Source organism: Candoia aspera, chromosome 3 (assembly GCF_035149785.1).
Source record: "Candoia aspera isolate rCanAsp1 chromosome 3, rCanAsp1.hap2, whole genome shotgun sequence".
NCBI lineage: Eukaryota > Metazoa > Chordata > Lepidosauria > Squamata > Boidae > Candoia > Candoia aspera.
This window is the reverse complement of record NC_086155.1, coordinates 193,962,566-193,976,749: the sequence shown is the minus strand read 5'-3', so window position 1 is coordinate 193,976,749 and position 14,184 is coordinate 193,962,566. Positions and strand designations below refer to the sequence as shown.

At 36.6% G+C, this 14,184-nt stretch overlaps 1 protein-coding gene across 2 annotated transcripts in view; it reads left to right on the top strand.

The window, feature by feature from the left end:
• Window positions 1–14,184, top strand: part of TRPS1 (transcriptional repressor GATA binding 1) — a 273,811-nt gene that overhangs the window by 68,600 nt on the left and 191,027 nt on the right. Inside the window, exons 2-3 of one of the 2 annotated variants that reach the window (XM_063299608.1) lie at window positions 2,398–2,577; window positions 4,473–5,398. In XM_063299608.1, coding sequence (XP_063155678.1) covers window positions 2,541–2,577; window positions 4,473–5,398 — 963 coding nt within the window. In that variant the 5' untranslated portion in view covers window positions 2,398–2,540. The remainder of the gene's footprint in view (window positions 1–2,397; window positions 2,578–4,472; window positions 5,399–14,184) is intronic. The other variant, XM_063299607.1, reaches the window with a different exon arrangement.

Here is a 14,184-nt window from a genome sequence, read left to right as displayed (position 1 = left end):
TTTAACTTTAAAAAACGGTAAAAATCTTACTGGTTTTTATTAGAAAGTTCATTTAATTTATAACCTAGTAAGAAGCTAATATACATTAATGGAGTTAAAAGGCAACCTGTCAACTGCAGCTGATTTAATCTCCACCCAGGGTGGAGGGCAAATCACGCCCTGTTCCAAAGCAATTTCTGAAGACCTTTGATAAAAAGTTATTGATGCCTCTCAGTACTGATGCACAGTCAGAGGCATGATCTTGAAATGGAGAAGATTTGGAACAATTTTGAATGTTCCCAAGAGTTACCATTCTGCCCAAAACACTCTAAGAACACAGCATAAAATTGTCCGGGAAGGCCTAAAGAACCCCAGAATAATATCCATAGATCTTCAGGCCTTTCTTACCTTGGTTAAACTGGATGTTCATGACTCCATCATCAGAAAAGCATTGAGTAAAAATGGACTCATGAGAGAATAGCAAGTTAAGAGCCCTCACTCACTAAGAAGATGATGAATAGACATCTCAGTTTTGCCATAAAGCACCTGGATGATGCTCCAGACATTTAGAGGAATTTTCTATGGGCAGATGAATCAAAAGTGAAACTTCTAAGGCTACATAGGTATGCTATGGCTGGCAGAAACTCAACACTGTAGTCCACAATAATAACTCATAGAACTGTCAAGCAAGCAGGCGGTAATATCACAGTTTGTGGATGCTTTGCTGCCTGAATCTTGGGTGACTTGCATTCATTAAAGGAAACATGAGAAAATTCTGCCAGTGAATATCATAGCACCTATCTATCACCTAAACCAGGGTTTCTCAACCAGAGTTCTGTGGAACCTGGGGGTTCCGCGAGAGGTCACTAGGGGTTCCCTGGGAGATCACGATTTATTTAAAAAATTATTTCAAATTTGGGCAACTTCACTTTGAAGAGGTAAATTTAATTCTTTATTTTTAGTTTAAGAACACTGTTAATGCATATATACAGGCCTGCACATGAAACGAATATAATAGTTTTGTAACTTCAGGCCTATATTTGAGCCTGAATGTGCAGGGGCTCCCCGAAGCCTGAAAAACATTTCAAGGGTTCCTCCAGGGTCAAAAGGTTGAGAAAGGCTGACCTAAACTTAAGCTTAAGTAAATCCTACAGCAAGACAATGATTCCAAGTCTATAAGATAATAGATGAAGAACAACAACTTCAGTGTTTTGGAATTGCCAAGTCGAAATGCATCCCCATAGAAAAGATGCAGAACCTGAAGCAAGCAGTCCATTTTAGAAAACCTCATCTGAACTGAACTAGTTGGCCATGGAGGAATAGGCCAGATTTCTTACACAGAGATGTGAGAGACTTATCACCGATTACAGGAAGCATTTGGATACAGCTAATTGCAGCTATAGCCAGTTATTGAAGCTAAGGGGCAATTACTTTTCCTAGCGGTACATGACATGTTGGATGACTTTAATCATGAAATCAGTGAAACACCACACTTCGGTATTGCTTATTTACTCAGAATCTTTTTATACATCAGTAGGACCTGTATGAATCTCTGACAAAGTTGAGTGGCAAAGATATGCCAAAATTCAGATAATCCTAAAGGGAGTAAATACTTTTTTTTCATCGTACATATGCTTAGGATAATAGTCCTAATGCAAGACAATCACCTATTTTCTTTCTCTGAATCTACAAGAAGTTAATTATAGAAGGATGTCATTCATATAAAACTTGAAAGCATAGTATTTCCATTGTTTCCTGTCAGAGAACCATAGAGAAGCATTTATTTTTTTAAGATGGAGCCATGCTTTGCTTTCTGAATGTCTTAAGTCTTCCTTGTTCTTACTCATGAACTTATAGTAAGATTTGGTTCTTCTTCTGTTATTCAGTGTTTGGTTCTGTTACTGCTTATGGATTTAATAAAGATGGTAAGCATCATATGTTGACAGTACAAATGCAATATTATATAGAATAATGCAAGTTGCAGCAAGTTGAGTAGGATAACATTGCCATTTGTGAGATGTTTAAGATGTAGTTGTATGCAAGAATGAGTTGGCAATTCAGAAAGTATTTTGGTCTAATAAGGCAGAGGAAGGTTCCATGATCTTAAATCAGAAGTGTGGAGGTGTGGGAGTAACAGACAAGTAAGGTTGTGATTTGTGACTAGCTCATAGAAGGTAATACGTTTGACATTTGAGTTCTTCCCTTCCCAAATTAATGGGATCTGTAAGAATGGGTTGGGAAAAAGAAGAAAAGAATTGAGCAAATGCAGAATTCCCTGTGTGTTGCTAATCTGATTGTGGCACAGCCATAATTTTTGCTGTAGTATATAGAATGCTGAATGTTTTTTCTTTAAAAAAAAACCTGATCATAAATGCATAATTTAGGGGGGAACCTATTTTGTTTGTTTTTCTTTTGCAGATGTGCAGATCAGCTCTCAGAATGTCTTCTATGTCTGCTGTGTACCTCCTAAGCCAGTTGTGTTAGCCTTCCAGCTAATTGACTAATATAATTAATAACTGTAAAAACAAAACAAAACACAACAAAAACCATTCTAAAGCCACATGCCTTATGAAGTCAATGCTGGGTATGATTTTACAAGTATGTATTTTTTTTTAAGTAGAAATGTTAACTGGAAAGCTTCTTGGCACACCATAAAGCATTGTGCAATCTGTTATTTGTCTTAGAGATAATAATTGTAGAATGCCTATATTCTTCCTCTCTATTTCCACTCTCTCTAGCATGACTTGCCAATAGATAGTTTCCTCCATTTAGAAGTACTGCAAATGGGTTTTTATTTAGATAATATGTCTTCTTGAATAATGATACTGATAGTGTACAAATACGGAAAAAAGGATATATTTTTCAAATAGTGTAATGTTGTAGATAGTGTCTGACAAAACTCTATTTTTAGGAAAACTTGTTATGAGCAGGCAGGGAAAATTATCCTTACTTCTGGATAAAATCTGCTTCATTCGAGTTTCTCATATGTTGCAGTGGATGGACAGGGAAGCTTAGGACTTTTACCTTTTGCTCTATTTCCTAAGTATCTGTCATACAGCTGAAGTTCCAGACTGTGGGGGAATATGTAGGTTGGGACACTTCTCCAGTGCTGGCATTAGAAAAGAAAAATAATTTGAATGAAGTAGCAGCTGTTTCTAAGCTGCCTTCCCAGATTTGTTTGAGATGTTTGGGCAGTATGAGTATGATACTATAAATGCAGAGTGGGTTTCATGAATGCCTCCCGAGAGAAGATATCGCTTGATCTTTGGATAGTTGTGCCTGCCTTAAGAACCTCTTTCTCTTTAGACTTCTGTGTTCTCTAGTCTAGCTTTGGGCTTTGGGATAGCACTGAATTGTTACAATAAGAAAAACACTGGCAAGATTCATTTTTGAACATTATGTATTTGATAATCATGAAGATGGGATTGTAGGGCCATGAACAATACAAAATTTGAAGTAGCCTTATGATTACATGTGAAGATTTTATTTTCCCTTAAGAAAGTTGTGATTGGCAGTTGTCTAAAGTATTTTTAAAAATTGCATTGGTAGCTCAGCCTTCACCACATGGATCCTGCCCTTAACTCTAGCTAGCAGGACCGGGGTGGTGGTGGGGGAATGATGAAAAAATTAATCTAGAATATCAGTTCTGGTATAAGACCATAATAAAGTCCTTTCTTACTGGTCTAGCATAACTTGAAGGTGACAGGTTGTTGAAGCCAATACTAGGAAGAAGGAGCACCAAAAAGCTTTGTGTGCATGTATGTGCCTGGTCCAAAGATCAATCCCGTTATGACCCATCTGAGTCTATTTCTCCTCTTTTACCATTTTAACAAGAATGAAACATGATGATCCTAGATGATACCAAATTATTAACTGATTTGCTAACTGGAGAAGATCTAGATAGCCTAGCTTCCTTCCTTATCCTGGCTTCTCCAGGTAGGATGGAACCATAACTTCCAGAATTCCCAGTCACTTTTGAGAGATCCTAAATGTTTCAAGGGATAAGAAAGGCTGCACAAGATTATGTGTGACATTTTAAACATATTTGAGTTCCATCTTGAAAGAATTATTTCCACAAACTTATGCTGAAATTCTACATTGCCTGGTGGAATATTAGTCTCATTCGTGGGATCCAGTGGAATTGTTCTATGTTGTGTAATATTAATTAATGATGTAATTAATCGGGTTAGACCAAATTTCAGTAAAATTGTCTGGCCAATGTATGGTAAAATAATAAAAGATCAACATGAAATTATAACTGTGTTTCTGTCCTTTGTGCAGAAGTTATTCCCCTTTAGATAAGTAGGATTTATTCCCAAGTCTGGCTTATCAAGATTGTACAAAATCTTCTGGAGAAATGTTTTTGTTTGGTCTGGCAAACATTGTTTATGTTTCACTATGAGAAAGGGTGGAGGGGGAATGAACTGCTTGTATGTGCTATGCATTGTTGTTACCTTACTATATCTTTTGTGTACACAATTTTATATTTTCAGATATGGTCCGGAAAAAGAATCCCCCTCTAAGAAACGTTGTTAGAGAAGGAGAAACAGAGACCCTTCAGTTGCCGGGTACAGAAAGTGACAATATTGAGAGAAAACAAGAATTTTCTGCCGGTCAGATGCAAGACAACACTGAGCCGGGTGAGGCTGTGGAGCAAAATGATGAGGAGTTTTGCACGCATGTCCCAGAGCCATCTCCCAGCACAAAAAAGGACTTGAAAAGCTCTACAACAAGTGAAAAGGCTGGCTTCAATTATGAAAGCCACAATAAGGGAGGAAATGTTCCATCCTTCCCTCATGATGAGATGACAGACAGAAATATGCCGGCCTTCTCATCTCCAGCTGTTGGGGGAATCTCTGAGTCCTTGAAGTCTCCTCTCAGATCAGATGCAGATGACACCCAAGATGTGGTCTGTAACCCGTCAGTAGATCTGACCAAGAAAAGTGAAGAGCCTCGCACATCACCAAAACCTATGGATGAAACAGTGCATGTGCAAAGTGGTCAAGCTGAGGGCCGGGGTTCAAGCCCAGCCTCGGTGGCCTCAAAAAATCCACAAGTGCCTTCAGATGGGGACTTAAGGCCAATCAAATTGAAAGCAGATTTGTTGGCAAATGAGAACCCAGATACGGCGCCTCTGTCTCCAGAGCTTCAGGACTTCAAATGCAACATCTGTGGCTACGGTTACTATGGGAATGACCCCACAGATCTTATAAAACACTTCCGCAAGTACCACCTCGGGCTACACAACCGCACCAGGCAGGATGCTGAGCTTGACACTAAAATTTTGGCTCTCCACAACATGGTGCAGTTCAGCCATTCCAAAGACTTCCAGAAAGTCAATTGTTCTTTGCTATCAGGGGTTCTGCAGGACATCAGTTCCCAAAGGCCTGTTTTGCTAAATGGAACTTACGATGTGCAGGTTTGTATGTATAGTTATCTCTTTGCTCCTAACACAAGAAACAAAGCACAGGAATGTACCATTAATTCTGTATAATGAAAAAAACTTGAATCAGTTACCATGGGAAGGTAAATGTTAGAGTCATACAACTTAAGCTTAGATACTATTTTCTACATTTTGTGTTCTAGCTACCCATAGTTCATTTCAGAGAGGTAAACCTAGATTCCACCTGCCTACAGCCTGATACTATTGGATAATAGCTCAGCCCCCATTACCATTCCAACCTTTGTTTTTGGAAATAAAATAAAAATAAAAATGGTACCACCAAAAATTAGCCATTTGACTGCCACTGATGCAGTCCCAAGGTGCAGAAGGAGTCATAAGAGGGACTGAGAGGTAAATTGTGGAGAAGCAACATCCTGGGAGATTCCTTCAAGAAAGTTCCTTTGATAAGAGGATATTGCATATCAATTTTGACAGACTCTCCTTGTGTGCTTTCGAAAATGGCAAACATGATTGACATGGCAGGTCTCCTATTTATTAGAAAGCAAACTGGTGAAATTGCTCTCCACCATTCCATGAAATCTCCCAATATGTTGTCTCTTGACAAGTTACCTTTATCCCCACCCCCCACCCCACCCCCGGCAGATGTGCACACTTCCAAGCTGCTGCTGCTGCCTTGATTTTTTTCAAAGAGTGCCTTTGGGGCCTACAGGGAATTGAGAGAGATTCTTAAAAATAAAGATGATGCAAATTCTGATTTTAGACTATTCAGCACTCTTGATAGTTTAGATCTCTCATCTCTCTGTTGTTGCATTGTAATATTATTGAGGGCCCTAACCTGCTATTCGTCAGACTCCAAACTGCTGCTGGTTTTGTGTTGTGTGAGGGCCAATCTAATCCTGTTCTAATCCTTGCTCCTCAGTAACGGCTGTTGTTCACCCATCCCCATTTTCTAGTAGCCCTGGCTCTTTTTCTATGTCACATTTATTTTTCATTCTCCTTTAGAATTGATACAAGCACACATATCCCTCTTCAGAATATCCTATTAAAACTCATCAGGGCAAAAAATATAACTCTGTTCCATGTAATCTGCTATGTCAGAGCTGGGGCTGGTGGGCAAAAACTTATGATCCCATGCAATCCCATGCTAAGATGGGGTAAGAGGATATCTTAGGCAGCACTTAGAGATATCCATATATAAATAGGTTATTCTTTAGTGTTGTATACATAGAAAGAAGATTCCATCTTAGATTGAGAGAAAGATCCTTCGCCTGTCTAGTTTAATGCTGTTCACAATTATTTGTAACTTTCAGGACAACAGACAGAAGTTTTTTTTAGTTTTTGTTGTGTGTCCTTTTAACAAAAGATGTTAATAATTCAACCTGGGGTTCTATATAGATGACACATTTGCTATATCTCTGGTGGTCTGTGTTTATTGTATAACTGAAGCATAGTGCCTTATTGTGTCAAAGGAACCCACTTTTCAATTGGGCAGTAGGTCAATGATGTGATGATGTCACCAAAGGAGACAGTCATTAAATTTCTAGTCCTTTTTCATGTTGGTGGTGGGCAAGTATTTTTCTTCTTACAATTTAATGTTTGCTATATAGAATTGCGAGGGGAGAATCTGGGTTCCAGAAGAAAAATGGCGTGGGAACCATTATGAAGCGTTCAGGGTATGAATTGTTGGCTCCCCCTGTACAGATCCTGATTTTGCATTGTGATCTGAACTTGTCTGGTAGAACTTGGATTTGAAGCCAGAACTTCAAATACCTGAATAGATATGCTTGGTGTAATATCGAATGCTGATTTAATCCTCTTTGGCAATTAATGGTAGAATGGGTATGGAGGCACTTGAAGATGTTTAAAATAGCTTGAAACATGGACTGTGTCATTTATTTATTTATTTACTTACCTACTTACTTAGCTGCCCAACTCGTACACAATGACTCTTTATGGCCAAGGGATGAAATTCTCCTTTGTTTGTCACGGTCACTAATTCTCTTTTCATGGTCGAGGGATAGAGCCCCTCTTCAGCTATCATTGGACCTGTCCCTCTTTGCTTCATATGGTCCAAATGTGAAACATGGAGGTTGGTAGTATGTATCTAGGAAAAAAAAATACAGTCCCATGAGAACAATTTCATGAAATAATGCAGGAAGAAATAACTATGTGAATTATTTTAAAAGAATAATATAATAGTTGTTTGAAGAAATTACTTTTCTTGGTGAGTTTTGATGGAATGAGGAACATTATGTCTTGAAAACAAACAGCATTAGTAATCTGGTGCCAGAGTTATAAGGCTTAGATTTCTGGACAACAGAAAGCTATCTTTGCATCATGAACGTAATATTCTGTAATAAATCCTTGTATATTTCATCATCGGTAGTGTTCAAAAGTAGGCCTGTGTTCTTTGTTAGGCACAATGTCTAGTTTTTCACACTTTTGCTTTTGCATAGAGCTAAAAACACTTCCAGAAAAGATGATAATTCAGAAAGTTGTATTCCTTTTAGTTTTGCACTAATTTACCTGAAATCATGACATTTATATCTAATTTTTCTCATGTCTCAGAAAGTTGCTAATTTTTGTATGACCTGCTTTCCTCCAATCTTCCAATATAGTTATTTAAAATATGAATTTCAACATTTTTATTTATACTTTCTACATCACAGTGTAGGTAAGATAGAGATATAGAGATACATAACATCTTTTTTTTTCCCCTAATAGGCCTGCCTTAAATATTTACAGTTAGTAAAAGTAATTACATGGTCTCTCAAAAATGTTTGTTCTTTCTCAGAAAAAAAGTATGAGATTGAGCTGGGTATATTGTTTAAGGGGCTGCAACGTTTGCTCCTAAATGTGAACTCAGTGCATTTTCCTGAAATTGGTTTATAAAAAAATCTTTCCATGTGCTTCCAATGGGTGGGGATGGGAGCATTTGCAAACCACAGGGGTAGGGTTGACCTGCACCTTATGCTAGATTCCAGTTTAGATCAGATACCCTGTACTTAATTTTGATTAGAAAAAAATTATAGACATAACTTTATATTATGTATTAGTAATTTGTGGGTTATGCTTCATATTAAAGGTAAGACTGATACTGCATTATTTATAATGGCTTCTTTTGGAATACAGTGTAGCAGCAATTGGCACATAAAATAGGACAAAAATAGATTTAAGGCAGTAGGATACCGTACAGCTGGCAGGATTAATTGGGGTTTGGAACTTTGGGACAAGAATTTGAACTCTTCTGTAAAAGAAAAATTGAAGATGCTGAGAACTAGTGATCCACATCCGAATGCAGCAGAGGGGAGCTTTTTGAAAACAGCAGGAGTGGGAACAGGAAGAAATGGATGAGACAAGAGTATTGAATATGTTTGCCACCTTGAGTTATTTATAAAAAAAACAAAAATAAAGGCGGGATAAAAATAATTAATTAAATGAATAAAATGGTTGATGCAAAATTTTATTTAAAACATTCATTTGCTATTTTTCTTCTGTCCTTTTAATAAGGTGGCTCACAATATTAAAAAAAGACAGAAAATTGTATTTGCATACTAAGTGATTATTTCACCTGGGGTTAAAGGTCTGAGGGCAAGAACAAGATAATTTTTGAAAGCAGTAAAAGAGCACACATAGGAAAAATTCCAGAGATGAATTAAGGAAAAAAAAAAAAGGAAAGTTGGTTAAAGCCATAAAAAGCAGGAAGATGGCAAGCAAGGATTTAACAGAAAATAAAGGCAAATGACTGATCTAAGCAGATAAATGTTTTAAGAATAACCATGTTCATCATATTTTTCTTTCTGTTTTGCCAATGAAGAATTGACATCCAGGAAAGTTGATCTGCCAGGATTCCTCAGGTTTGAATCAATGTGCAGCAAATCTTTCCCATTCAAGCATAGATGCACCCCCACACACGTGTTCACATCATTTCTCTTTTTAACTGAAGCGACACTGATTAACATATGAATCAGTCAGTCTTTAAATTTCACTGCCTTGTGTAAGATGCTCCTAACTTTTTGTTTGTGATTAGAATGCAAATGGGATTTAGATGATACAGTTAAGAAAGGTGAGTGTTTTCAGATTAGAAAGGTAAGTAAATATTTTTAGATTTGAAATGATTATACAGTAATTTGCTTGTGGCACTGGCATATATTTGGCTATGTAAGAATCTACTTAAATAGTCACTTTGGGGCATACTGTAGATGAGTAGTAAACATATTTTAATGAATGAGTTCAATCTGTGAATTGCCAGTCTACGCTAAGAACCTTCTAATACTTAAAAAGAAAACCTTTGTTTTAATTAAAATAATACTCCTTATCTAAGCAGAATAAAAAAGTTTCCAGTTACATACGATTTCAGGGCAACCAATCCTATCAGAGTTAACAATTTTTTTAAAAAAAAATCAAAGCCTATGATCAGCTTTCTTATACAACAATAGAAGATTAAATAACTTCTATGTATTTCAGTCTTATAAGATGCTTTTAATTATAACTAGAGGTTTTTTTTTTCCCCTCAAGCTGCTGTGTTATTAATTTGGTTTTTAACATCCTTAACATTTCCCAAAGGCCTTCTGGGGCATTGAAGTATGTTGCCTGACCCGCATAAGCAAAGAATTGATTCATTTAAATTGAAAGTGTCATAAATATTTTCGTTACATAATAATATTAGAGGAAGAAAATATCCAGATATGTTAGAGATACATGCTAAGAAGCCAACCAGACTAAGCTTTTGTACTGTTACAGTTCATAGTGGCACACAGGTTTCGCCTGTGTCATATATGACTGTGGAGCAGTCGGACATTTTTGTGAACCCATTCAGGTCTTGTAAGAATAGCTCATGGAACTATTATTTCAAAGATATTCTGTGATACAAAATCTATTTGTGCTTTTACAGATCACATGGAAAGCAAATAAGAAGCAGAAGCATTTCTTGTGAATAATACTGGTACGAGATATATAAAGACACAGGCATTTTGAATTACAATGATAATTCCTGGGAATTTTGCTATTTGATGATCTCAGTGATCCCAAAATAAAGATGGTGAGGTTATATGATGAAGGGCCACAGCCACATTAATCTCTGAGCATGAGCAATAGCATCCTTTCCCAACCTGATGAATTCCAGATGTGTTAAACTCCAACTGCCATTGAGTTGGAGCCAATGGGAGTTCAAGTTCCACACATCTGGAGGGCACCAAATTGCAGAAGACTGCAACACTATGGATATAAGAGGGACCAGTTCCAATCTGTAGTTTCTTGATTCCAAACAAAATATGGTGGTATCATTCAGCTTTTTTCATCCCAACCCCCCCAAAAAAACCTTCCATGCTCAGTTTTCATTGCTTTAGCTGGGGAGGGATTTTCCTTCCCCCTCCTTTTTTTTTTTTAAAGTCTTGATGAATCCCTTATACTTGCATCTTCTTTGTTATTTTTCTGGTAGATGAATAGTGCCTCTTTCGCTACATAAGAAAGGGTATGTGATGGCCAGTATAGAGGAATTTTTGATATTTTTTAATATCTCAGTAACAGTGATAGTGTTGGGTGCTTGATTATTTATAGGAAAGTTTGTACTTGTTTCAATTGAGCCTGGATACTTTTTCACGGCGGCATTTTCTGAAACAAACCAGATGTGTGCGATATCTCAGATTAAATAAATAAAACTAGAAATAAAACAGATCAATGAAGACTGTACTCATTTAATAAGCCTTGGCAGCAAGATACTATAAGGAAGACAAAAAGTGGTAGGAAACAGTACACAGATAATCTAGTTAAGATCAATCTTTCTGTCCAACCAGACATATGTTCTAAAATAGGCCAGACACTTCTCTAAGAAACTAGTGATTATCAGGGGGAAAAAAAGATTGGCTTTGGGTCTCTCTCTCTCTCTCTCTCTCCCTCTCTCCCCCTTCCTTCCTTCCTTCCTTCCTTCCTTTCTAGTTTGGGAAAAGAGTATTAAAACGTCTTCCATGCCAAATGTTAGATTTCATCATTTGTTCACACACCAGATGTTGATAATGAATCTGTAAGATATATCTATCTATCTATCTATCTATCTATCTATCTATATATATATATATTCATACTTTGTAGTAATACTGTAATAAAAGGATTGCTGCAATTTCCTCTAGTGCCCACATATTTTTCTTGCAACTGCTGTTTCCAGATTTTTTTTCTCCAATGGATAAAGTTGATTTCAGTTTAAATGTAGTTGTAATTCTGATTTTAACTATGAAGATCCTTTACCTAACTCATACTTTTTAAAGTGTATTATGCTATGTAAATACTTATTATTTTAATAGTGCATATTAACAAGTTTTATTGAATTTAGAAATTTATCCCATTTATGGAGTGCACAGAATTTATACACAAATACATAAAACATGGTTTTCTGTCTGAACAAAGAAGCATTGTAGTTCCTCTGAAATTTACCTTGGGTTTCTCATTTAACACAAAAGTAAGTAATGATAGAGAAGAAAATGTGCAGTCTACCAGTACTGGTGTAATCTTATAATATGTGGCCATGGAATCCATACTTAACTTATATGAGTCAACAATGAGGCTCCAATATCTGACTTTTGTTTTGTGTGAACACCATCTCCAAACATTATCTAGAGCAGACAGGAATGTTTTAAGCCGGTGTGCCCTGAGAGCAGAGAAGTAGCATGTTGTTGTTGTAAAGGGTGGATGCTGTGTCCTATAGTAGCCATTTTTTTTTACAGTGGGATAAAACAGCAGCCATGAGTAAGAGCTGCCCATTCACAAAATGGCTGTCATGATGCATGTTCGGTCATAAACCACCCATTTACTAAAAAGCAAACTCCCTATTGTCCCTTTGGTCCAAAACAAAAAACAAAAAAACAACAAAACAGATCAGCTTGCCTTTGCTTTTTTTTTTTCCTGGGGAAGGTGAACCCATTTATAGCAAACCTCTAGGTTGGAGCTTCCCTCATCCATCACTTTTATTTTCTAAGAGTGCCTTTGGGCTTTGTGAAGCTTACCAGCATTCTCATAAATAAAGATGATGGTAGGGGCTGGTGCTCTGTAGTGTCCGTCCTTCCTTCCTTCCTTCCTTCCTTTTGTTGGTGCCTTCTTCCAAGGTGTTCCCTCCTTCCTTCCACAAAAACATCATGTGACACAGGAGGTAGGTATCTGTAAAGTTGATTGCCGCTCCGAACGTGCAAATTTGTTTTATATCTTCATCTGCTAATATTTCTTCTTTGATTTCCCATATATATGCTCAAAGATTGTATATTTATAGCTTTTAAAATGTATATCCTCCTTTTCTTAATGAAAAAAGCACAAAATATCTTTTAAAAATACAACACTTATAAAAGACAACAAAACATTGTGCCACAATAAAACACACACTGCCATCTGCAGTAAGTTGTGATGACACCACAATAATGACACATATGTGGTAACATTATTACATAAATGCTATAATTATATACTTGAATCCTGATAATCCGATGCAAGTAGACAAATTGTGGTATTCGTGTGATGTCACTGCATGTTTTGCTCCCCTCTTGTCCCAGTCCCCCACCAGATGCTCATGAAAATGTATTAGATCATAATACAAATAAAAGTTCAAATTACTAAGAGCAGAGTGATTTTTTTTCCATTAGGAAAACTGAGACTTTAGTCTAAAAGTTTGGTATATTAAAGTGATGGGCTCAATTAGATCTCTCTGTGGAGGTAGTTGGAGAATCTTCATGTATGTTACAGTGGAAAAGACCGTATAATAGAAGAGGAACAGGATTTTCCATTGAAGGGTAGTGCTGTCCTACATAGGAAATGCATTTCAGTATGATGTTCTATAACCTGATTGCATACATAAAGCAGAAAATCACTTAATTTGTTATCCATATTGTGCTGAAGTCATTGGGCAAGTTCCTGATGATATCAGTGCTTTCTTGCTGTACCACTGAGCCTAATCTTCTTAAACTTCCAGTTGTGCACAAAAATATATGCTTAAATTGGGAAAGGGATGAAGAGAGTTTATTCATTAAACTGGGAATGGGAAGAAGAGAATTCATTCATTTCAAGCATTCTTCCGTTGTAATAATAGAACAACAGAACAACAGAATAGAGCAACAGAACAGTCTATTCTGTTATATAGTGTATTATATTTGTAATATCTGACAAATCATAATATCAGAGCTGTGTTTCACCTCCATAACTACTAAAATTAGAACCTAGTACAGCTCACTTCTAAGGTATGTCTTGTGGCTTTCCTGCTTCATATATTAAGCACTTTAGTATGACCCTGATGCATGGATTTGATTGTTTTATCTACTTTTAAGTCCTCATAGATGTACACCTGCTTATGATTGCTTCCTTGTGTTGTTGTGGAGGCACTATATAATAATTTAATTATTAATCAAGTATTTCTAGACTCATTCTCAGCAAATAACTTGCCAACTTGATTTCCTAATACAGAGCTTGTAAGAATTAAAATGTATTGTCAAATTTGTCGAAATATGAATCTCATTTGCAAGCCAGTTACAAACTTCTTTCTGAAACTCATTAGCTCTTGATTTGTTTCTCTGTCATGGTTTGCAACATCAGTTACATGGAGCTTGGCAGCCTCTGATTACTGATTTATATGGATCCAATTTCCACAGAACATCCAAAATTGATCCTCCCCTCCCCATCTTCTTTTCTCCTTTTTTCATTTCAAATATTAACATTGACTAAAAATACTTCGTTTAGAATGAAATATATTCCTTTTGGACCCTGTCCACTTTGACTTTTCATAATGATGGACCTTGAGGGTATATGGTACTTGGCATGGACGCAGG